The sequence below is a fragment of the Pelodiscus sinensis genome, chromosome 3 (assembly GCF_052426305.1).
Source record: "Pelodiscus sinensis isolate ZL-2025 chromosome 3, ASM5242630v1, whole genome shotgun sequence".
Classification (NCBI taxonomy): Eukaryota; Metazoa; Chordata; order Testudines; family Trionychidae; genus Pelodiscus; species Pelodiscus sinensis.
Window position 1 is genome coordinate 98,573,545 of NC_143054.1, and position 26,987 is coordinate 98,600,531.

A 26,987-nucleotide genomic window follows, 5' to 3' on the forward strand; every position below is an offset into this window, starting at 1 on the left:
TTATACAATCTCATCCAGGAAGGGGTGCTCTGAGAATACCAACTAACTGAAAAATGTAAGGACCCCTTGGAAATAATACTGTGAAAACCAGTAAGTCACAAGTGAAAGGTAAATATTCTGCAGAATGCACAAGATAAAAGGCAGACTTGACAATGCTATGCATTTTTGCAATGTCTTACAATAAAATGTTCAGTGGTTGAAAAATTACAAAACTGAAATTACAAACTTGCAATATACTTAGAAAAAAGCAAGGGAAATCAAAATTTGTATCTCATATTGTGACTGATTTAGGGAAATTAGGGAATCACTGACTAAATATAAAAGTGGAAGTCACCAATATTTTTATTATCCCATTAGAGATATTTGAACTAGAGCTGGGCAAATAACTGATTTTATGGTTCGCTGACAGAAAAAAAACCCTTTAGTTTGAACTAGACACCAAATTCCAAAATTCTGTTTTGGAAAAAAAACCATGTCCTTCAGCCAAAATGTTTGGTTTCCAGGCGTTTTTAAAGGGCTAGATTTACAACGTGGTCAGAGGAGGAGGAGTGCTGGTGGTGACAATACTGGTATAGATTAATATTTCCAAAAATATTGACATAATAAACAATTGCACAATACATACTGTCTCTTGCACTGGTGTAGAACTACTTGCTCCTTTCATATAAGATGTAACCAGAAGATTATCACTCTAAAAGAAGAAATTATTTGAATATTAACCTGCAATATTTTGATAAGGACAGTTTTTAAAATGAGCATTTGTCATATACTGTAAACATGACAGTGTAATATTATTTTTTGTTTTTCCGAGGCAAAATGCAAATGATGTTAGATAATATACTGATTACTGATTAAAGATATTTAGGAGAAGATTTAATTAAAACTCCTTTGCTATATGTACCCCACTAAAGACAACCCTTTGTGGTAAGAAAAAAAAAGGCTGCTAATGAGTACTCATTCTGAGTTTGCCTGCATTACATTACATGGTGGCTCATGGTGCCAAAGGGTGCATACTACAACCCAGAACAGAAACATTGTGCATATGTATGTCATTATGTGACCAGAATAAAAGGGACTAAGATATTTTAATATAAGAATCAACTATGGGCATTTGGAAGTGACGTTTCCATCCATAATAGATTCTGCCAAATTACAAACCAGTTTAAAATCATGAGAAATCACATTCAACTTCTATTTCCTTCATTTCACACTCAGTTCAAATGTTTTTGGTACCAATAACATTGTCTCTTTCCTTGTCTCTTAAAAATGTTCATTTATCCCAAACAAATGCATGCACATCTTAAAGTTGATGCTGCTTTTATTCCCCCAATACTATTTCCATTAAGCCATCCCTATGTCCTTTTGAAAGGATCAGCATTCTAGCAAACTTCAGCAAGGAGAGCAGAATTTGTGGTCATCTCTGAAATCTCAAGTGATCTGCATTCCTGCCCCTACTAAAGTATAATGCACCTTCACATGATGACTCACCTTTAACTCATCTAGGAGAGGGATACTTGATGACCATGGAACTTTAGCTTTTCTAACCTCAGTTTCAGCTAATTTATGAGACTCAGTATATGACTTTTACCACATTAACCATATACTAATAAAGTATCAAAGCAAACCGCTGCAGTCCATCTTACATTTTACTAGCATATCTACTACCAATGTGCTACTGAATTTTTGTAAAGTACACACACAATAATAAATCTTTAAATCTGATCTGATAAATATACATGCTCTGTACATAACACATTTGCATTACAGTACAGTTTACTGAACTTGTAAATGGCATATTGGTACTTAACCCAGCCATGCAGGTTTCAGCCTATTCCTCATCTTTTAATCGCTAAGCTGAGAGAACTCTGCAGGCAGTGTGCTTAGCCTGGAGGATGGGAGTTGTTACTCAACAATGATTCATCAGGATTATTATTAATATTATTTAGATAACTAGTTAACGAATTTATAAAGCCCCCATTACCTTATTGAATGATTATGTCTTTCTCATAATTCATTCGTGTTCTAAAGTGGGTCTCATTAAGTTCTTAAAGTGAGGGGAGCTGTTAAAGCCATGCGCCACCCCACAGAATAGACTCAGATGTTGTACTAAACATTTATTTCAACATGAATCCAAGAAGAGTTTCCACTTGAAGGAGTAAGTGGGGTACGGTTTTAAATAGTATAAGTGACAGTATGGCTACGTCTACACTGGCCCCTTTTCCGGAAGGGGCATGTTAATTTCAGCTATCGTAGAAGGGAAATCCGCGGGGGATTTAAATATCCCCCGCGGCATTTAAATAAAAATGTCCGCCGCTTTTTTCCGGCTTTTAGAAAAGCCGGAAAAGAGCGTCTACACTGGCCCCGATCCTCCGGAAAAAGCACCCTTTTCCGGAGGCTCTTATTCCTTTGAAGTAGGAATAAGAGCCTCCGGAAAAGGGCGCTTTTTCCGGAGGATCGGGGCCAGTGTAGACGCTCTTTTCCGGCTTTTCTAAAAGCCGGAAAAAAGCGGCGGACATTTTTATTTAAATGCCGCGGGGGATATTTAAATCCCCCGCGGATTTCCCTACTACGATAGCTGAAATTAACATGCCCCTTCCGGAAAAGGGGCCAGTGTAGACGTAGCCTATATGTACAGACCCTACTCAAGAGCTGGCAGATTGAGATTTATGACTACAGCTGCACTCTTGAAACACAGGGATTGTTAAGGTAGAAGGTTCGGATCTGCTGTGGTGAATAAGTAATTTTCCCAGTACACTTAATCTCCCACACTTCACTATAATATAATTGAGATATAGCTGGCTTCTTCGATACTTTTAAAACATGACTCCTTTTCACTATGTCAATAAAATATTTTTTTCAAAACTGTCCTGAAGCTTTGGGCAGATGTGGCTCTAGCATGATTAAACATACTATTAGAGCTCCCCTTTATTGCAAAGTGAAAACAATTCAATCATGTTGAATTCAGATTCCATGACAATGCTGTTTTTGGAGTGCAGGATAGTTGTGTTCAGAGGCTATCAAAAAATGCCATGCTCCTTTTTGCTGGAAATATGACAATAGTGGAAGAGGGTGGGTTGTGGAATGGACATCAGCAACACATCTTGTATAGTTATGGAAACAGGAAACCATCTTTTCTTCTTCGAGTACTTGGCTGTGTTCATTCAACTTAGGTGATTCCAAGCAGTACCAATGGAAGTGGGTAGGAGTTCACAGACCCAGATTGCAACATACCTCTGCTGAACCCAGGGTTCTCTCTGGCCTGCTGAGTGATGGCATATTGGACAATGAATATATGTACCCAGGAGCCCGTCATAGCTTGACCAATGTCCTGGATTATGATATGCACCAGAAAGGCTGCTGAGGTGCCTGCATTATGGTAGAGTGGGCTCCGATGGTAGTGGAGTAGGGACTGCCGCCAACTCATAACAAGTCTGAATGCAAAAGATGATCCAGTTTGAAATCTTCTGAATTGACCCTAGAAGTCCTTTCATCGTAGGAGCCATAGAGATGAAAAACTGGGTTGACTTATGAAAAGGCTTTGTCCTGTCTTGGTAGAAAGTCAGGGCCATTCTTTGTTTCCCATGGTGTTTAGGGTAACTGACTGGAAAGAAGATGTCCTGGCTCATGCAGAAATATTTACCACTTTGGAAAGAAAGGCTGGGTGGAGCCAGAGTTGAACCGTGCCCTTATAGAAGGCCATGTACCGTGGCTCTGAGGTCAAGGCTCACAACTTGAATACTCATCTCACTGATGTCACCACCACCAAGAAAGCTACTTTCCCTGATAGGTAGGACAAGGAGCATAAAGACAAAAGCTCAAAGTGCAGGCAGGTGAGCCTGGCCAAACTATGTTAAAATCCCACTGAGGGATTGAGCTGCACCTGTGGGAAAAGCCTCTCAAACCCTCTTAGAAACCCGACTGTCATGTAACGTGAGAACTCCATCTGACCCTGGTTCGGCGGATGAAAGGCAGAAATGGCCACCAGATGGACTCTGACAGAAGAGTGTGCCAAGCCTTGGTTCTTCAGATGAAACTTGTAATCCAAAATCAATTGAAACAAAAAATGTGAAGGGGATATATCCCATTCACCTGCACAGTAGGAGACCCTTGCCCACTTTGGCAGGTAAGTCAGTCTAGTCAAGGGATTTCTATTCCTGAGAAGGACCTGCTGGACTGCTTCTGAATTGGTTTGTCCCTTGGGGTTCAGCTATGCCATATCCATGTCATGAGGTGGAGGGATATGAAGTTGGGGTTAGAGAGATAACTGTGATCCTGCAACAACAAGTAAGGTGTGAGGCATAAAAGACCAACTCGACTGAGTGAGGAGTGCTGTCAAAAGGCACTTCTTCTAGGACATTCCAGGATAGGTTCAACATTATTGTGAGGTAAGTATCACCACGAATATGGTAATGACGTTCTCCAAGTGGTGCCTGGACTAGGAGTAGACTGTAGTCAACCATTGCTACAGGGGTCGCATCTGGAGCCTGGCGTGGTGCATGACATAAATGCACAGTGCCATATGACCTAGGAGGCATAGACAAATCCTGGCCATGGTCAGGAGAAATGTGGAAACTACTGCGATGAGGTCCACTAATGCCCTGAAACGTTCCTGCAGTAGGTAAGCTCTGACAGAGGTTGAGTCAAGCACCGCCCTGATGAATTCTATCCTCTGTACTGGATTTGTTTGTTGTTCACCAACAAGGCAATGTAGCCAGCAGCACTGTGACATCCCTCAGGGCCTAGAGCTGCCTTGTGACAAGCCAGTCATTGAGGTTTGGATAGATCTGGATACCACAATGTCTGAGGTAAGCAGCAACCACCAACATACACTTGGTGAATACCAGCGGTGCTGTTGCTAGGCCAAATGGGAGGACTGGAAATTGATAGTGGATAGGACAAACTGTAAAACAGAGGAAGTGTCTCAGACCCTCGAACATAGAAATGTGGGAGTACACATCTTTCAGATTGAGGGCACTATTTCAGTCTCTTGGGTCCGAGGAGTAAGTGATGAAGGCCAGGGAGACCAACTGGAACTTTAGTTCCTCTAAGTGGGTGTTCAAGTTTTACAATTCCAGAATGGGCCGCAGCCTGCCCTTGAGAATTAAAAAGTAATGGGAATAGAATCCCTTGTTCCTATACTCTAGAGAAACTACCTCCTCAGCACCTACCTGCGGTAATCCCTTTGCCTCCTGTGTGGAGAGACCATTGTGAGTAGGGTCCTTGAAGAGGGATAGGGAGGTGGGCTGGTAAGAAGGGTAAGAAAGCAGCTAAAGGGTGTAACCCTGTGCCATCAGCCTGATGTTATAAATGCCCAGGAAGAGAGAAAGGTAGTTGACAAATGAAGGAAGGGTCCAGAGAACAGTCTGGTAAGCCACCCTCAAGCAACCCCTCAAAATGGGTGTTTGCATGCCTGTTTGCTGTGGGTCAAGTCTCGCTTGGATGCAGATGGGGGCTGAAGGCTAAGACACTAATTACAACCCCAAGATTTCTTATGGGGAAGCTCCTAGTGAAAGTGGCTCACCTGACCCTTAAACTGTTACAGCTTAAACTGCTTGTAGGCAGGGCTGGGAACTTACAGGTCCAGTGTTTTCAAGGTCATGTGGGAGTCCTTAAGGAGCTTATTGTCTCTCTGTTCTGCTAAAAGGATTTGCCCATCAAGTGGGAGGTCTTGCATTGACTGCTGAACCTCTGTGGACAGACCAGAGAGGAGTAGCAAAGAAGCCTGGCACGGTGTGATGGATGAAGCCATGAATCGGACAGTAGTGTTTGCAGCCTCCGATGCCACCTGGAGGGTTGCTCTGGCCACATCTGTGCCCCCATCCAGGATCATCTGGAGCTCCTTCATCAAAATCTCAGGAAAGCAGTTTTCAAACTTGACCATGGTCTGACATTAAAATTACAGTGTCCTAGGAGAGGCTGATGGTTGGCTGCCCTCAGTTGGAGGCTAGAGGCCAAATAAACTTTAGGTCCAAACAAATCTCCCCTCCTCGAGCCTTTGCTCTTAGGGATAGCTCTGGGTTGACTGGTTCTCTCTCTGTGGTTAACTGCCTCTAACCATTAGGGAATAGGGACCGTGCAGGTGTACAAGTATTCCTGGCCTTTGGATGGCACAAAGTATTTGTGCTCCACTCTCTCGGAGATAGGAGGCACAGAAGAGGGAACCTGCCACAGGGCAGTAGTGATTTTAGAGATTCCTTCACAGAGGGGCAATATCACCCTGGTGCTGTGGAGCAGAGGACATCAAAATGGGAGTTTGAAGTTTCCTCTAACTCCTCAATCTGGAAGCCTAGGTTGGCAGCTATCCTCTTGAACAGCTCTTGGTGCACTTTAGAATGATCCTGGGGTACTGGTGAAGGGGGCCCCATTATAGCTTTGTCTGGCAAGGACAAGGAAAATGCCAGTGCCACAGGATCAATTGCAACCATTAATGGTTTAGTGGCTTGCTCCTGCACGTTCTCCTGGACCTGCAGTGTCCTTGCCTTTATCTTAGCTTTTTATATTGTCTTGCATGAACCTCTTTATATTGTCTTCTCATAAACAAATTAGAGAAATTCAACATAGATGGCACTACTATAAGGTGTGTGCATGGCTGGATAACTGTTCTCAGAGAGTACTTATCAATGGTTCAGTCATACTCGAAGGCCATCACAAGTGGGGTTCTACAGTCCGGTTGTGTTCACCAATGAGATATTCACCAATATCTTCACCAATGATTTAGACAATGACACACACTGTACACTTATAAAGTTTTTGGATGATGCCAACCTGGAAGGAGTTGTAAGTGCTTTCAAGGAGAGGACCATAATTCAAAATGACTGATGATTCTCAAAATGAAATATGAGAATATGAAAAATATCATCCAAGTTAGGTTAATGCCTTCAAAATGGAAAGCACTCTTAAATTAACGGTTAATATTGAATCTTAATGTATTCATTCCATATATACACAAAGAGAAAAAACAAGGGAAAGTATTAATAGTTACAATAAAATCCTATATGTTCAGAAAAAGCAGTAACATCTTAAATAGTGTAGTGGACTTTAGTGTTAATTAATAAATTTAATATCCTGAAACCACAGTAAATGTTACTTCCTTGGGTTTCAGATGAATATGATCCTTATCTGATTATAGTCCTTCAGCATTTAATGAGCATGAGAATCCATAATCTGCCTAGAGAAAAAAAACCTGTGCCAGGCTGCACTTTATTGAATCCTACAATGTACAAACAGAAAACAGAAATGCAAACACAGCTGCCTCAGCAAAGCCTACAGGGATAAAGAAAGCAAGACAAAATGAATTCAGAAGTATGTGAAAGAGTCCAACTCCTAAGATTAATCAAACACACAGCAAAACTATTTTGATCTGTTTTGTCTTTAATTGGCAACATTTACTTTCTTTTTTAAAAGGATATAACTTCCATGATATTACATCTTTATTTATAGCACCACTAGAAAAAGGGTTAATGAAAATATACTCAATTCCCCCAAGTTTAACAGAATGCTGCTAATTTATTTATAAATCCTTTCCCATACCAAGTGAACATTATAGATACTCTAAAGGGTTGTTATAGCAAAAAAAGCACTGACATACATATTGATAATTCATATTTTCCTAATAATTGGCTGATAGCTAGAATTAAATACATATAAAATAGTCCAACTACAATAGTCACTTTGCCAATAGAAAAAAAGATGAGTGTAAAAATATATTTTCAGCACTGCTTTTCAAGACAAGTCTTATTTATCATATCAGCCTTATACAAGACAGCATTAAAAGATTTTGCGAATGAAGGTCTGAATGAGACAAAAACAAAATGGTGGAACAGGTTCCGAGAATTAAGGGAACAACCTAATTTATGTTTCTTTCTGGTGAACCATCTGGGGGCCAGCAACTGGCAGGCAATTACCATAACACATGAGGGCAGGACATTTCAACTGCGGACATAAGGGGGCTACAGTCACAGAGCAAAATACCCATTTTGTCAGGGGGCCACACACAAAGCGTTCAGAACATTACCTCTTCTACCCTCCCTGGTATTTTTAAAAATATGTACTTTTTTGATTGTATGGTTGACGTTAACTAAGTTTACAGAATTTAAGGACTCTTTTGGGTTGGGGGCGAATTATCAGGATGGAGCATACATCATCACTAACTGATTCCTATATGAACAATAAAAGAAATACATAGAAGATATTTATGATTTCACTTTGGTTACCATAAGGAAATTGGTACAATCAATGCTCGAAATAAGATGTAGGTGAACTAAGCGTAAAAAAACAACTGCAATTTGATCCAATGGCCAATTTTAATTTACAACCACATTTCTCCCTCTTTAGCATAGCCTGTGTTTCTGCTAAATATAAAAAATACAGAAGTGTGATTCTGGCATATTAATTTCTAAACAACAAGAAAGAGAGAGAGACACACACACAGCAAGTGAGAGAGAAAGGACTATATTTTACCTTTAAAAAAAATTCAGACCTCTATGTCAACTACATGAGGTAAAAGCCCACACAGCCAGGAAAGCTTCCTTGAAGATACTTCTTTTGTGAATAAAAGGAGGTTAGAAAGCTATTCTACAAAGCCACTTGTGAAGAATGCCATTTTATAGTTTAACATCAATTTTTAAAAAATGCATAAATAGAATTCCTTACCGTCTGTAGTCTGACTGATGGTGTTCGGCTAAGAGGACTTCCTACTGGGCTGAAACTCCCTGTGAAAAGACAAAGCTGTGAATTTTTGCTTGTTATCTGTTCTATCTAATAAACCACTTTATTTTAAAAACATTATGCTAGCAGGACATTTATCACAAAACTTTAATGAAAAGCAGCAGCATCTTTCAGTTGCAACTACACAACCTTCAGTCAGGAACAGTTGGAGGGTTTATCTAACTAATAGACAGGACACAAGGTTAGCTAATCCAATATTTTCATTCAAATGATTCGGAGCAATAGCATAAGCAATGTCCACATGCCACTTCATGCTCATAACAGATACTATTATGTAGGCTACACTGCCTTTTTTTCATTGTATTTCTGAGTAGCGCATACAAAGTTTTCAGTCAGAAATGATCACAAAACCTCTCAAAGGAATTACTTCATTTTATCTGAAAGAATAAGTATGTCTATTCAGTATTTCCCTTTCATCATCTGACTTCCTACCACAACACATCTTGCTGTTTATTTTATTCACTTTTTATTCGGTGCATTTGAAAAAGTGGTACTTGTAAATTTGTTCCTTTTGAAATTATTACATTGGCTAAGCTCAAGAAAATCCTTTTATCATCTATGGTTTTATCTTTTTGTTATTGGTTTCTTTTACTGTATAACACCTAAGAAAACATCTTTAAAAGATAGAGACATCATGAAAATACAAAATGCTATAGCTTTGCTCAAGATATTTCATCTTTCTTTTTTTCCCCTCAAGAAGATGGAGCAGAGGGAGGCCAAATATCATAGAGTTAAGCTCACCAGCTTTTTGCCATGAGAGAGGAGGGCTCATATCCTAGTTTAGGTTTTAAATAAAAATGAGTTCTAAGGTCTCACTCTAGTCTTCAATCACAAAACCCAACTCAGTTTAGCATAACAAGGAGCCAACACTCTGAGTAATGGGGATTTTTCTGGTTAAGATTCAGATGCATAGATCTTTGGGAAACCTTCCACAACCTCTACCCGCACTATACTCCTGGTAAGCCAGTGGTGTTAGTCATAGTCATAAGAGATTTACTCGTAAATGTTTAACCACTGGAAGATATTGATATATGTAATTGAAAGGTGCAAGCTCAAGGAGTTACAATTTGTTAGACTCTGATCTGACAAATTTAAGGTGAGTTGTGTCTGGGTCATTGTTGCTAGGCAGATGCATAATTAGTACTCAACACTCAGAAATTTCTTAGTTAGGTGTGACAATTTGGGGCATGCTTAACAGATTCTCTGTAGCTTGACTGAGATTCCATGAAGGTAAGAAGTCAGGGCAGCTGCTCTGCAAAAGGCCGTTTGCCATATGTGGGCTGGAAGAAGTTAAGCCAGAGGAGCAGAAAACAGGCTGTTTCTCCCTAATGTTGAAGCATTTTGCAGCAGGTTATACTGCTAACCCTCCAACAGGGAAATCCTGATAGGATTAAATACAGAAAGGGGAAATTGGGAGGGAAAACTAATTTTTATTGTATACTTGGAAAGTTTGATTTCAGCCAATCTGTTTTAGTTAAACTGTCTCAACTAATATGATCCACCAACCTTTCTCTTATTTAAATGGGGGAAAAGGTTGCTTATATATTGCTATTCTCAGTTTGTAGTTTTCTTATGACCGTTTTTTTCTATATATTTAAACTGAGTGGTTGGTTTATTAATTAGCTGAGTGATTTCAGTAGAGAAGAAAGAAGTATCTGCATTAATTCCATCAGAAGATTTCTACAAGCAAGTGGAAGAATGATGTTGATTTTGAACAGATTTCAGAGAACAAAGACTGTAACTGAGACTCAGATGAACTCAACCTAAGCTTTTGGGAAATCAGAATTTCTTCTCATGGTGTTTCTGTGGGAACTAACCTGTTTAGATTTAATTTCTTTATGAATATTTATGTATCACTGTGAATATTATGTGGATTATAAAATAGCTATGTTATGTTGCAGAAATTAAGTTTTTCTTGATAAAATTATTATAAGATTTTATCAAGTTGGAACTTAAGTATTAAGCTCATTCCTTTTGTTCTTTTTGGATTTGAATGAGGGGAGGTTGACCCTGTAGAATCCTTGCTGAAAATGCTTAGTAACTGAATTCTTGGTCTCCGGGTGCTTTTGTGTGAAATAGAGTTTTTAGGTGCTAGAAAAGTGTAGATAAGTAAACTCTAGCCCACACAAGGTTTACCCAAACACTTATGCAAGTGAGAAGTCTCTGAGTCAATGGGAGCAAAGTCATTACAGCAAAGTCATTCATGTGTTTATGTGTTTTACCAGAGCAAGGCCTTCGGGTATCAAGAGTAAAATGTAATCCCTATTACATACAGAATCCACGTAAAGAATACATAGGATTTATACAGTTAATTTTGACAGTTTATGGTTTAAAAAAATTGTGCAAAACTCAAGACCAGCTAAAATGTCTCCAATTTAAACTTTCTAATGCTATTTTTTTCAAGTAAAACACACCAGCATTGTGCTAGTTTCAGAATCTGAAAGTTATATGAATTCAAATGAAATTTTAATTTTCCAAGATGAGAGAACTGTAAAAAACATGCAATGAAAAGAAATTCTTTCAATTTTAGTAATTTAAGATATTTTTATAATAAATATGAAATTTTAATTACGTCCTTTTTTTAATCTCAGTGCCCCTTAAAGGAAAGTATATATTACTTGTCAGATACTAAGGCAACCCTCTTAGGGCTTGATACTTCACAACCTTACAAAGATTAGTAAACTTTTTCAGTTCGCAAGTGTTTGCAGAATCCAGCCTGAATAGAGGGTAGCACATCGCTGCACTGCCTGAAGAGGAGAGCAGGGCCCAAACTGGGATTCTGAAAGATTTTACTCCCTTATTTTAATGAATTTATTGTAAATTTGCTGTAAAGAAAACTAACTGACTGAATCTTAGCTTAGAAGTCCAAGACAAGGTGAAATTTTATTTAGAAAAATCCTTTCAAAACAAAGCTTTTTGGTGTAAAGTTTTAAAAATAAAAATAATGTAACAGTATATATGTATATATTTAATGCTTTTCTGATTTAAGAATAAATTTGTTAAAATAAAATCTAAGTTGATTAATCCAAGAAATTTTAATACAGTAGAACTCAGTTGGTTTTGAAATATCGTGAATCAGATGCTTAGTCAAGGTTATGGCTGAAGAGGCACAGCACATAGAAGAGTGGAAGGAAAAGCTTGATATAGTAAAAGGAAATGTTTGTATTGATACTTTTTTGATATAATTACAGGTCCATATAAAGACAAATCTACTAAAGAGGGAAAACAAGAAACACCAATAACATCAGTTCTGCTATCAAGATGGCATCATGGAGGCTGAGAAAGACTCAGCTGCCCAGTCATGCTAGTGCTGACTTGGTGAAGAGCTGAACTCCCATTCCATGCTGGAGAATCTCCTTCCTGTGACCACAATGGGGCCATTAAATCTGGCATCTGATGGCTAACTGTCAGTGAGGGTGACCAGTATCTTGAGTAGATAAATCAGTACTGAGGAGTATTGGTACCATTTCAGATGAATCAGTACTGGTACCATTTCAGAGACCTTTCCCATGTTGTAGGACAGTGGTCTCCAACATTTTTACACCCAATTTCACTTTTTAAATGTCAGAGCAAGCCACAATCTACCCCATCCTTTCCCCAAGACCCCACCCTTTCCGTGAAGCCCCGCACTCTCTATTCTCCTCGGCTATGTCTAGACTGCAGGCTTCTTTTGAAAGAGGCTCTTTCGAAAGCATCTTTCGAAAGAGCCTCTTTCGAAAGATTGCGTCTAGACTGCAGGCGGATCTTTCGAAAGAGAAATCCGCTTTTTCGAAAGAGAGCACCCAGCGAGTCTGGATGCTCTCTTTCAAAGACGGCCTCTTTACATTGAAGAACACCTTCTTTCGAAAGAGGAACTTTCGAAGGAAGGCGTTCTTCCTCGTGAAACGAGGTTTACCGCCATCGAAAGAAAAGCCGCGTTCTTTCAAAATAATTTCGAAAGAACGCGGCTTGAGTCTGGACGCAGGGGAAGTTTTTTCGGGAAAAGGCTACTTTTCCTGAAAAAACCCCTGAGTCTGGACACGGCCCTCCTCTCTTTCACTTGCTATCCCCCCAGCCCTTATACACTCTCAGGGTACAGCTACACTGCCACTTTTTTTTTTAATCCTTCCGTCGGAAGAGGTTTTTCCAACATTTGGCGCATTTAGACTGGGCCAAATGTCAGAAAAACCCCTTCTTTCGGAAGCCCCCTTATTCCTAGTAGAATGAGGAATACAGGAGTTGCCAAAAGAGCGTGTTTGCTCTTCCACTAAAAAAAGCATAAGAACAAACACGTCCCTGGATGTGGAAGAGTTTTTCCAGGATACCTCTAGTATTCCAAAAAAACTCTTGTAGTCTAGCCATACCCTCACTGGGTTGAGACAGGAGGTGTGGGCTCTGGGGTGGGAATGAGGGATTTGGGTGTGGGTAGGGGTGAGAGGTGCAAGTTCTGGGAGCGAATTTGGATGCAGGAGGATGTGGAGAAGGGGATGCTGGCTTGGGGAGGAGGCTCCAGACTGGGGAGTGTTTGGGTCAGGTGGAGGGTTGGGGTGCTGAGCAAGCCACAAGCTTGTGGATGTGAGGGTGCAGGAATTTGGGTTGGGATGTGTGAAGGGCTCAGGGCAGGGAGGCTGGGAGTATGGTGGGCTCAGGATACAGGTTTGCAGTGTATGGATGGTGCAGGAGTGTTGTGGCAAAAGACTGAGAATGGAGGGGTGCAGGAGTTTGGGAATGTCTCACAATGGCTCAGGACAGGGGGTTTCAGTGTATGATAGGCTCAGGTTTGGAGTTGGGGTGGGGGTACAGGCATAATGCTGCGACCAGATGGGGACTTGGCCCCAATTGGGGGCTTGTTGGACAGTCTTCATTTTTAAATAAGATATTTTGTCACCACAAAAAGTTTCAGCATTGTCTTTATTAATGAGAAGGGCAGGGAACTTGTTTTGAGTCAGGGGTCACTGGCCCACAGAATAATAAGTTGGGGCCACAGAAGTGAGATGCAAAAAAACAACCCCTCCAGCGCTCCTCCCCCCTAAGCTTCACTAATGTGGCCCTAACTGTGCTGGTGAGGGCAGGGGACAGGGTGCTGGAGTACGGTGCTGGTGCAGGTGGCAGGGTGCTGAGGCAGGGACCAGGGTGCTGGTGAGTGCTGATGGGGCTAGTGGACAGGGTGATGGGGCAGGTGCAAAGGTGCTGGGTCAGGCGACAGGGTGCTGGGGGAGGGGACAGGGTGCTGGGGGAGGTGGCAGGCTGCCGGGGCAGGTGGCAGGCTGCCAGTGGGTGCTGGGGCAGGTGACAGGGAGTTCCCTGGTGCCCAGGACTCCTACATTCTCCCTCACCCGCCCTGTGCAGGAAGGCAGCAAGAGAAGGAAGTCCCGGGCATGCACCTGTTCCTGGGTCTCCTACCCGCTCCCTCGCACAGGAAGGCAGCAAGAGAAGGGAGTCCCCGGTGCGCACCTCCTTCCAGGACTCCTACCCTCTCCCCCCTCCCATGCGCAGGAAGGCAGCAAAAGAAGGGAGTCCCCGGTGCGCACCTCCTTCCGGGACTCCTACCCTCTCCCCCCTCCCATGCGCAGGAAGGCAGCAGGAGAAGGGAGTCCCCGGCACACCACAGACCTGGCTTCAGGAAACACTCCGGGTGTTTCGGGGAGAAGGAAGCAGCCTGCACACTTCCTGAAATCCCAGTAGGGGCGCACAGCTGTGGGACTGCCACCCCACCCTGCAAGAAGCCAGCACTACCTCTATTGTTGCTGGAGGTAGTGTTGGTGGGTGGCTTCTTCTTGGGGGTGAAGGGAAATGGGGGGGGGCCCAAACACCTCGCGATTGACTGGTTGAGCCCTCCCAACCAATCAACCAGTCAATCATGATTAACAGGTTGGTGACCACGGTTCTAGGAGTAGGGACTGTATTGAGGAGACGGTTGGTGGGAGCAAAAGTGATGCTGGCGATATGGTGCATGATGTTTGTGACTGGGTGCGGTCACAGAATACCCCTTGGGGTGCTTCTCAGGGTGCTGACAGGGCCACTGCCACTCGCCTTCCTGCTCTCTGGGGGGTCTTGTTACCCTGTCCTGCTGGGCCAGCTTCTTGGTCTCCCACAGCCAAGCACAGAGCTGAGATCACTGTCCCCCAAAGGAGCAGTACAGACACTGATACTCTTCAGGTCCAAGGAAAATGCTTCTTTGGGTCCAACTTCCTTGGATACCACTCCTCAAATGGGATCAGAATCCCAAATGAATTATTTAGGTATCCCCCTTTTAACAATGGAAGGAAGATGTATACACTGCTCCTCTAGGTAACAATTATTTACACATGGCTCGATAGTAAATAAAGTACAAGCAGTAGGATTTAAGTGGTTTTAAGTGAGAAGAGGCAGAGCAAAGTAGATTACAAACTTAAAATAACAGAAAATGCTTCACTAATTCTAACACTAAAACCTCAGTACAAACTCATTACAAACTCACCCTGAAATTGTTCTTATTCCAGCTAAGCCTCCACACCAGGGCAGCTCTTCTCCCTGGGGTCTGTGGTTCTCTTTCTTGGGAGTGTCATGCCAGCCAAAGACAAAGACTCTGCTTCCTATGCTTCCTATTGTTGTATAGATTTTCATTTACATGGGAAATTACCTGGCCAGTCCCTACCAGTTCGGGAGGCCATGTGACTTCTTAAGACCAACCACTGCTAATACTTAAAGGATAAAAGAGGCTGTTTACATATGACTACCCAGACACAGCATGGGAAACACCCTTGATGGCTTTCATTTGCACATTTAAAAACCATAAACCATTTCATACTTTACACACAAGAATGATACATACACCAAAATAAGATATACAAACTTAGCAGTGATTGATAGGTTACATGAGGTAATTTGTCCAAAGCATCTTTGAGTCATGCATATTTATGTCCATATGCCCATTTCATAAAGCATGGGGGAGGAATTGTCTCCTTGACAATAATGTCTCCTTTTGGGTGATCTTCAGTGAGAGGGCAAAGACCACAATCGCAGTGTTGGAAACCTGGAATATCCTGCGGGAGATCTGGTTTGAGAAGCAAGAAATCTGAGGTGTGTAGACAAAGAATGTCATCTTTTATCTGGAGACCCTTGCTGTTTATTGCAATGTGCATAATGCTGGTAATAGTGGAAGCCTTTGCTTTCTGGGTGTTGAGAGGGCCTGGAAGGTATCAGCCCTGCCATGAATCTGGGTCTGCAACTACTCCTGGGAGTAGGTGGTGGATCTGGAGGTAGGAGGCCCCATCGGGAAGGCATCCCCATGGAGCTCTGTAATGGGTGTGTGGCCTGAACTGGGTCCTTTACCCAATGTCCTCTGGATCTTCTTGCTCTGTGTCCAGGAATGACACTTCTTTGACTTCTTCTTGAGCAGCAGTGATAGGGAGCAGTTCCAGGAAGAACCTGGTGCTAGGGGTGAAGTACCCGGAGGAGAATCCAGTTGGAATGGGTTTGAGGCTGCGCAGAGAGTGGCCTCTATGAGGAGGGTCCTCAAAAGATGTTGCGCTTCTTCTGTGTTCTTGGATGAAAGTTCTTACAGATGCAATATTTGTCCCTCACATGTGAGTCTGCCAGCAGCTGCTATGATGGTCACTAATAGGCACAGGCCTGTTACTATCAGAATAGGACTTAAAACCCAGAGCCCTGGGCATATCCTGTCTAGGGCAGTTCCCACTAAGACACTAACTTTTAACTCCATTACTTGACAAATACTTGCTAACTATTGTCAATAAACTCTTTATTAGGCCCTAAGGCTCAAAGATAGGATAACTGCTGGCCCTTGCTAGGCAAGGGAAAAAAGGTGCTCCAAGTTATCATTACAGGTATGAAGAATTGAGAGAGCACAGGGCCAGTGGTACATGTTGTACTGATGCATGAGTGTGGCATTCAAGAGGACATCACAGCTGACCCTACAGATGCTACTAAACATCTCAAACAACTGTGCACGAAGGCACACTTACATCTAGGATGGAACTGACATGAGCAAGCACTCAAAGAAGAAACTATTGTATGAACAAAACCGTGGCTTATTATTGACAGAGTTTTAATGTTGATAATTTATTTTATTCAATACTGTGGCAGCTGTCACCTTTAGTGTTGTCATTTTATATTATTTTAACAGTAATGAAGCAAACACCGTATTTGTTTTAGCCTTATAAACACAATAAGGCTCATAAAGTTGTATGTTAAAAGTTTGCCTTCTAATGACAGCCAATACAACTAGGCTACTATACGAGCATAAAACAAATACACTGCCAAAAATGTTTCCAATTACTCAGTGATTAGAAGTATTTTCTATGAGTTATTACAGCCTCTGCCAAAATAATCAGTTAATTCATGTAATTTTTGCTTCCAACACAACGGTAAACTGTACACTGCACTTTTCCTTCTATTGCATGGAGTCAACATTATTTGCTGGCAGTGGTCAGGCCTTGCCTCTCTGAAGCAATTATTCAATTTCCTCCATCTAATCTTGAGTCTCTTTGGTCACTTCCACCTCTTTTCTCTAGATTTGCTCTTTGATTCTTTTTGTCTGTTGTACATGTCTTATTAGTAATTTCATCCACAGCAATTTCTTCTTCATCTATACTGTCTCCTCTCCCACTGCAGGACACTAGCTCATACTATTAATCAATCATTTGTGCACAAACCAAAGCGGAACACAGGTGGGCAACATACAGATCAGGGCAAAAGCCACAGCCTGGAGAAGTTGTGGCCGATTTACTTGCTTATCCAGACCAGGCAGATGTCTGCCAGCTTACTACTCACCTGTGAAGAAGTGTGGCAAAATTAGAAATATACTTCTGAAAAGGGAATTTTCTCACCTCCGTGGAATTTCTTTTGTATAGATAAGACACCAGCCACCACTTTCCCTCACTCACCATAATCATAATGTTTGCTGAGATGAGTTCCTTGGAAGAGTCAGCATGAAAGCGAGTGGAAATGTTGGAAAAGGAGGTTCTAAGTGAAATGTTACCATGTAAGATGATGTTAACAGACTCCTTTTTCTGCTTTGAGCTGACTAGCAGAGACCTTGACAGCCCCACCACGGACAGTGTCGGAAAGGTTGCAACTGATAAAGAAGCTCACTAAAGAAAACAGGGAGGATTTGGTTTGCAAACTGCTGATTGCCTGCAGACATTGGAAACAATGCTTGAAAAGGGAGCTGCGGAACCACAAGGACAACCAGGTCTTTGCCAGGCAGGCCACAGAATGCATGATCAGGCTGATGGAGGAACAGACAGAGCTCCTCAAGTGTCTAGTCAAGCAGCACAGGGAGCCAACATGGATTCATCCTCCTCTCTGCAGCAGATTAAACATTCTGTGTCCAGCAACTCCTCCCCCTACATCTATAAACATTTCTTTTCACTCTCTGGAACAGTGATTCCTAACCTTTTTCCCATGGAGGAACCCCTAAAATAATTTTTCATATCCCAAGGAACCCCTACCTATGAAAATGTTTGCTTGGCCAGAAAAAGTTGACAGCAGGGAGCGCAATTAAATTACTGCTAAATTATTGTCAAGAAAATTTATTTGTAAAGAGCTGTTATATATATGTCAGCTTATATTGTAAGAAACAATTTTTTGATTTATTTATTCCACGATTTCTCGCTGAACCCCTGATGATGGTCTGCAAAACCCCAGGGTTCCACGGAACCCTGATTGGGAAACACTGCTCTGGAGTCTTCATTTTCCCATGCACTCCACCCCCCCTCTCAACTTTGATTACGATACCTGGACATACACATACCTGTGATTGGAAATTTTTGTCAGCACCTCCCTTACCAGCTGTTGGGGGTGCTTTATTGTATTTCCTATCACAGTTTCCTGATGAATAAAGGCACGCTAATATAACAGTATAATGCTTTTATTTACTGTTCAGAAATGTCACAGAGCAATCATTACAATCCCAAGTGTAGGCTTTAAAGGCCGAGCAAACAAATTTCCCTTAGATTAACACAAAGTATTGAAAGTGCAACATACTGTGATAACCATGGGAATATTGTTCTCAGTGAGGTCTAGCATGCCATAGAGACACCTCCATGTTGCCTTCAATCTCCCAAACCATGGGTGGGCAATAATTTTTTATGAGGGACCACTCCAAGATTTTGGAAAGTGGTCAAGGGCTGCACTTTTCTGTGGAGGGGGTGCTGGGAACAGAAGAGCGCACGGAGTAAGGGATTGAGGTACAGGAGACAATGTGAGGTCTGAGAGGGAGTTTGGGTGAAGGAGGGGGTTGTGATCTGGGTCAGGGGATTGGGGTGCAGGGTCTGGGAGGGTATTTGGGAGCAGGAGAGGAGTCTGGCCTGGGGGAGGCGTGTAGGAAGGGGTAAAGAGCCTGGGAGGGAGTTGTGACCTGGGGCAGGGGAGTGCAAAGGGTTTGGATGGTGACCTGGGGGAGAGAATTGGGGTGCGGGAGGCAGGCTCTGGCTGGGAGACGCTTAACTAAGCATCTCCTGGCCAGCACTCCCAAGGAAGGCTGGGCTCCCTGCCTGCTGTAGCCCCAGATCACTTAGAGCTGCAGGCTATTCCCTCAACGTGGCTCTAGCTCCTGGAGGGGGGAGAGTCTTGCACTGCCGCCATCCCAATCTCTCTGCTCCTCTTGGCTGGCTGTTCCAGACAATAGGAGCTGAGAGATAGGCTGGGATCAATTCCTATTGGCCAGCTATTTCTGGCTACTAGGAGCTAAGGATTAGGCTGGGGCGGAGAGATCACATGAAGCTTCCCCCTCCTTCCAGAGCAACGAGCCGCCAGATTGCACTTTAAACCCACGGTAGCTGTGTGCCTGAGGGTCCTGGCAGGGTGGTCCACGAGTCAGTTTCGGTGGTTTTGCGAGCCAGATCCGGCCCCCAGGCCATATTTTGCCCAGCCCTGTCCCAAAGGCAAATTTAACCACCAACCAGCACTTCCTCAGCCTGTTGTTAAAACACTTCTCATTGCTGTCCAAGGCTGTGTCCAGACTCAGGGGTTTTTTCGAAAAAACTTCACCTGCGTCTAGACTACAGCTGCGTTCTTTTGAAATTAAATCGAAAGAACGTGGTTTTTCTTTCGACGGCGGTAAACCTCATTTCACGAGGAAGAACGCCTTTTTTCGAATGCCAACAGGGCTTTTGAATGCCAACAGGGCTTTTTAGAAAGAGAGCATCCAGACTCACTCGCTGCTTTCTTTCGAAAAAGCGGCTTGCTTTTTCGAAAGTTCCGCTTGCAGTCTAGACGCTCTTTTTCGAAAGAGGCTTTTTCGAAAGCATCTTTCGAAAAAGCCTCTTTTGAAAGAGGCTTGCAGTCTAGATATAGCCCAAGTGCCCCATGTACAGTTTCATGAGCCAGGGCTGCAAGGGTAAGCTGGGTCTCCCAGGATCACATTGGGTATTTCCACATTCCCCACTCTAATCTTGTGGTCTAAAAAGAAAGTCTCCATCTGCAGCTTTCTGTATAGGCCAGTGTTCCGGAAGATTTGTACATCATGCACCTTTCCAGATCATCCCGTTTTGATGTCTGTGAAACACACATGGTGATCCACAAGTGCCTGCATTATCATCAAGAAGTACTCCTTCCTGTTTATATGTTTGGTGGCAAGGTGAGCTGGTGCTAAAATCAGAATATGTGTGCCATCTATTGGCCCTAGCCTCCAGTTAGGAAATCCCAGCCCACAAAGCCAGCCTATATGTCATGAACATTTCCCAGAATCACAGTCCTCTATAGCAGAATGTGATTTATTGCCCTGCATACTTGTAGCATTACGGCCCCAAACCTCCCCACTCCAAACTGATTTGCAACAGACCAGTTGCAATCGGGAATTGTCAAGCTTCCACAAAGCAATTGCCACATGCTTTTCAACAAAGAGGGCAGCTCTCATTCTGATGTTCTTTTGTCACAGGTCAGTGGCCAGCTCAGTATGCAGCTCTAAGAAGGCTGCTTTACGCATCCAAAAGTTCTGTAGCCACTGGTCTCCATCGCACACCTGCATGATGATGCAAATCCACCAACAATCACGAGTCTAAAAGCACCACTCCACCCTGTACAACTGCTCTGTGACTTTCAAATGCAATGATAGGTTGCTGCAGTCCATGTCTCACACACTGTCAGGCAACTCCGAGTCATCTTCCTCTGTCAAGATTATCTCCACCACCATACACGAGGTCCTCATGACAATTAACAGAGCATGCGAGAGAAGTGCAAGATTCATTCTTGCTGCAGATGCCAGAGTGCACAACAGAAAATGTCAGTGGGAAAAAAAGGCATGAAAGGATGCTGGAACCCCTGAGCAAGTTTTGAATGGTCCCAAGATGCCCTGTGCTCTGTTCCATGGTCCCACAGCACTTAGCGACAGATGATGTTGCCATGCATTGTGGGATACATATCCACAATGCATAGCTCCTGCTGTTGACAGAGAAGCTTCCAATGTGAACACTATCTGTCAACAGAGGGGGCAAATGCAAACACTTTGCTTTGTTGATTTCTGTATATTGACATTAGTTTCCTTCACAAAACTTGATAGTGTAGACATCCCTTAAGTCTTAACTAAACATTTTAAAGGGGTTTTTTTTTGGAGAAAATTTCTGGGCACCTCACTTCTTTATGCTCTAAAAGTATCTCAAAATGCATTACTTTGTGACATCAAAAATCTCCAAGGATTCATTGCAACCCCACGGAAACCAAAATGCATCATCCAGGACATATTTTCAAAAATCTTTACAGAACCACAGACTATCAAGAGAATTCCAGAGAGAAGAGAATTTAGAAAAATTAAATTGAAAGCTATTTCTGTGTTTTCTCTCCAAAAATTAAAACAAATATGCATAGTGATTTTAAAAAGCTGCTTCACACATAATTCTGAGTCTTGACTCACTTTTTATTTGCATTTGAAGTTTATTTTTAATCAACAGTGGTCTCATAGAAAATCTTTAGGTTAAAATCTGTTTCCAGTATACTTCCTCTCTTTAGGTAGACATGGTTTTTTTTTGTTTGTTTAATGTACATTGTGTCCTCTTGCTGTGTTGGGCTGTACAAACACATCTTAGGTAGAAGGAAAACACTGAAAGAGGATATTGAAAGATCTGAGTTGGATGTCTATAGATCTGTTAAAGGTGTCCTTCCCCAACCTATTTTTCATTTTTGATACAATCAATACACTAAATCCAATGCAAACTCCTATAGAGAAAATAATTCTATTCCTAAACTTCTCCCAATGAACAGAGGCATATTTTCCATTTAATCATTAAGTAATGTGATGCAAAAGCTCTTTAAGCAGGGTAATCTCTAATTCAGGCTTGATACAGAAAGGCACTTTAAAAATCAAATTCATAAGAGAAATATAGCATCTCACACTGCAGATATATTCTCTAACTAGTTGCAGCATAGGGGAAAAATACACATGAAACTATGCAGATACACATTCCCTCCTCCCCCCGCCCCTTTGCCCCACAGTTATGTTGTTACATACCAGACAGGTTTCATTAAATTAAAAAAAAATTGCAGATTTACTGGATAAGAAATTTTGTTTTCCTTCACTTAACTTAAAAGATCACAAAGTCTTTGACAGCCACTGCATACATATATTTTCAGGTATGATTCATACACAATCAAAAGTTGGAATCACTCAGTTGACATAACCTAACACTTAATTTTGCTAGAGAAGAAATAGAGTGTGTACTCTAATGCCCAATCCTTGCTACAGATTGAGATCTGTTTAAAATAGTGGCCATATATAGTTCCAACCTAAATTTCTTATAACATGATTTTGGACACAGTAGTTTGTCCAGGATAAAGTATATTCAAAAACTGTTTCAACAACATTTACATTTCAGCACAGTTTTTGTAATTAGCTTTGTTCACCGTTAGTCTTCTGTCACAACTATTGGATTTCTAAGTTCAAAACTAAATTTCTAGCAACTATTTAAAGTTCCACATATAGCAAAAACAAGGTAAAAAAATTAACTATCATAGGCCTCAATCCAGCTAGCCATTAAAAACATGGTTTTTTGAGTCATCCTCAAAGTCAGTGGTACTCATACGCTCAATGTTAAGCATGTCCATAACTGTGTATGCTTAAGTTCTTTGTTAGATCAAGACCCCACCCTTAACTAAATAGATAAAGGTTGTAATAGATGCTACTTGTACTCAACCCCCCCCCCCCCCAGAATATAGTCCTATAAATCTGCAAAATGCGTTTTACCATTCTTACCTCTACAGAATACAGTAGATGACACCATTACTATCCCCTTTAATCTTCTTCCCTCTCTCATCCCTGGAAGGCTCAAGTACATCATCCAGGTCTCCAGGGCTTTGTGGAGAGCAATCTGAACCAGAAAATTTCTGTCCTGTGCTTTCCCTTTTCTCATGGATTTACTGGCATGACACACAGGCACAACCAATATGAAGACTCTGCCTAACATACAACTAATCTAAGTCTGCTATATCTTAAAAACCCAAACAAAAAAAACCCCCAAAACAAAACAAAACATTTTAATTAGAAATGAAAATCAAACAGATTTAGTAAACTATACATCCAATCATTATTTCTTAGTACTCTTACAAAATGTCAGCTAATGTGATGTAGTTTTCCTTTCAAGTAGTAGCTTGAGTCCAGCACACTGTTTTAAAGTAAAGAGCATATATGGAATACATTCTAATAAAATCAGTCTCCACTATCCAATGGTCAAACATACACTGACCTGATAAGCAGTTGGCAGGAATTCAGAGCTGTTCAGCATATTTAACTATTCCAAGAGATCTCCTTCCTACCAACAGTAATCATTTCCCAAAAGAATTGGGGGGACTGGATCATTGGGAAACAGATAAACTGAAGGAGAGTGCTACAAAAAGATGCTCTGATGATGTTTTCTGTAATACTTCATCCCCTTCAGTAATGAGTGTGTTGATCAGACTCTGCTCAGACCAAGCCCTTTTTAACTTTACCTCTTTTTGAGCTCTGAATTCCACCAGTGCATCAAAAGAACAAGAACCACCCCGCCTCCCAAAAACAAAACAATAAAACCCCACCACCACAAAAATTTGTGTGTGATAGAGAAAAGAGTAAGGTTTGCTGGAGTGTTTCCACCATACTTTTTTCTATTTTTTACACCTGTAATTCTTGAAAAGTCATACCCAAGATACTACCGATTTCCCCACACTGACAAAGCATGTTTTCCCTTTAACTATATATTGTTAATAAAAAACAATCTTGCATATTATACCCCTTCTTGGGGAAAAATACACATATGACATGTTTGCATAAATGCCTTTTATGTTGCATAGGAGTTACATCTCTGATAAGTCCCTCATTCATATACCATACAAGTGCAGTTCCCTTCCAGTTTTATTGTTATAAATTATTTGCATAAAATTCCAGACTCTTAAGTGAGCTTATGGAAAGTATGTGTAATGAGCACTATGAAACTTTAAATGGGTCAGTTACTGTGAAACAAATTGTTATGCTTCAGAATTCACATCCCTGTAGTGCACAATACTACAAGGTGTAGATAAGCTATTGAAGAATATATTTCTCATTGTTTTAATCTTTTCCTGGTAATACTTTTTGTGCAATCCTTATTGTGAGTCTTAGTCACACACTGAGTCCCCAAACTGGGGTAATTAGGTTGCAGGGTATAAGTCATAAAGCAAATTGAATTCAAGGTAGGAGAAAATCAGAATTAGGGAAGTGCTGGTAGTTTTGATTTAGTTGTCATACAAACAGCTGAAGTACAGCACTTTTAATTGTACATTATTAGTTACTGGTGATAAAATGCCTTTTAATTAAAAAAATCAAGAACATGCCAATTAATAGTATAGACCATTACATCATTACGCCAACACACACTATGACCTCTGCCAACTGTTTCTTTCCACAAAGTGATTAAGGGAAAATGAATGACAAATTCTACTTTCAGAAAACTTGGGTAAGGGTGCTGAATGGATAATACCACTGTTACAATCATTTTCACAAAAGGTTTAAAGAAAAATTTAATTATGCCACATAACTTATTTTTAAACAACTGAAAACTTCCCTTCAAAACTGCAAATATCTTGAGAAGTAATTATCCTTTTGCTAGATATAACAAGATTAATAAAAAGGGGAGAAAGCATGTTTATATGAAAAGCTTCAGAGGGGTAACCGAGTTAGTCTGTAACAGGAAAAACTTAAAAAACAACAAATAGACTATTAGTGCTATTTGTTGTTTTTTAAGGTTTTTTTTATATATATGAAGCTAGTTGTGTATTACAGTGACAGTGCTTAGCATTATTGTGCGTAAGGTGTTCAAGAGTTACACAGAGACTGTGGGCTTGTGGAGTGAAGATGCATCACACAGCGTTTATGATTTCTGGGTGTGGTCATATTGCTGCTTCAGCTGTACTGTGTTAAAGTGCCTCCTATTGAAACTATGTAAATGACATTTACTGGATGCTTGAAACAAGCCTTTTTTGGCTACTATAAAGACTGTGAATGGCTCGCTAACTACAAAAGCAGCTTCTGCTCTCTTGGAATTCACACCTCCAGATCAGCTGCTAGAAGTGGGCCTCATCCTCCTTGATTGGATCCACCTCGTCATCTCCAGCCTGATCCTGGCCTGCATATTTATACCTGCCTCTGGAAATTTCCACTACATGCATCTGACGAAGTGGGTCTTTGCCCACGAAAGCTTATGCTCCTACACTTCAGTTAGTCTATAAGGTGCCACAGGACTCCTCGTCGCTACCACAATTCAATTGGCACATCTAGCAAATTCTAGGTACAGAAACGCAATTAGAGTAGATTGCCTTGGTTATGACAATTTTGTGGCCCACTGAGATGGAGGGCCACTCATATGACCCATTCACTAACGTAGATTGCCCATTGCTGACTTAAGCACATATTTTAAGCATGTGAGTGGCCATATGATTTCAGTAGGACTACTCACATGCTTAAAGTTAAGCACATACTCAAACTGTTTGCTGGATCAGGGATGACATTAAAAAGAGATATGGAAGAATGAAAACTAGGTACGAAAGGAAGACCAAAATAATCTAGCTTACTTGTTCCACAGCTGAAAAAAATACAATAGCTAGGTAACATTTCAGTAGTCGAAGTAAAATTTCAAATTATATTCGGTATCACCGTCACACTTAGGATAAACAGCTCATCATGTTGTAAGTAGTTATAGCTAAAATCCAACATTGGCTGAACGTAGACCACCTTGATTACTTTACAGATTCACCCATTACAAAATTTGCAACACACGCTCCTCAATACAGAAACTGACCAGTCACTGCACACAGCCAACTTGTGAGTTTCTATATTGCTCACCAGCTTTACTTTGTGAATTGAGTGTTGACTAAAAACAAATAAAAATGATGAACCTTTCAACCAAAAGCACTTGAAGAACATATGCAGCATTTTCATCTCATCTTTGTTCAAGGAAAAGATTTCCAGCAAACCCACATGCAGTATTCTGGAAAATATAAATCAGCTTTATCTTTCAGATCTTTACTGTGACCACAATCACCACTTTTCACACCTCAGCCTATTTTCCTTCTTGAGCTAGCACTTTCAGCAAGTACAGAATATTCATTTCCAGACAGCACTACCAGGAAGTCCTATGACATCACAACTTGCCAAAAATCCAGATCAGTATTTTACTGAACCTAAAAAATGCAAGACTACAGGCTGAGAACAAGTCAGCCATATTTGTAGTATTTCCAAGAGTAACTGAATAGAAAATATCTGTGTATGGCAGATATGCCTTACTACCATATATTCAGAAAATAAGGCCACAATTCTTAAATGGACTTTTATCCATGTAGTTTTCCATTATGTGAAGATTTTATGTTATCAGATATTCTGAGAACAAGAATAGGCAAGAGTTAATGTTTTCAAAATTTAAGATGTTTTACAAACTATGATATTTTAAGGAAATCCATTCTCATCATTGATTCATGCAATAAAAACTGGTGCTTTCTAATTCTTTTCCTTTTATAATTGGAAATTATAAGTTTTTATAAGAAAGTCTCAAAGTACGTTACTCTTTCTTTTTACAACAAAGTCTCAAAGTCCACTACCTATCATAGTCACCCTGTGAGATACATTAGTATTATCCCAATTTTAGGAAAAAAATGAAGCAGAGAAGTAAAATCGTTTGTTTTAAGGATGCAGTGACAAGTGGGCCTTGGTTGGCCATGGTCTATACAAATTAGCCCCAAGCCCACCAGAATCAGAGCCTGTGAGAACACTCCACCCTCCTCTACAACAAATCAGCAGATTGCTCTAAGGGCTGGGGAGGGAGAGGGAGAACTCTCAT

General features: G+C 41.2%; 1 protein-coding gene across 6 annotated transcripts in view; it reads right to left on the bottom strand.

The window, feature by feature from the left end:
- Positions 1–26,987, bottom strand: part of AHI1 (Abelson helper integration site 1) — a 181,962-nt gene that overhangs the window by 23,732 nt on the left and 131,243 nt on the right. For all 6 annotated transcript variants that reach the window (XM_075924228.2, XM_075924227.2, XM_075924231.2 and 3 more), the window contains exons 20-21: positions 8,653–8,711; positions 626–691 (exon numbers count right to left, since the gene is read on the bottom strand). In XM_075924228.2, coding sequence (XP_075780343.2) covers positions 626–691; positions 8,653–8,711 — 125 coding nt within the window. The remainder of the gene's footprint in view (positions 1–625; positions 692–8,652; positions 8,712–26,987) is intronic.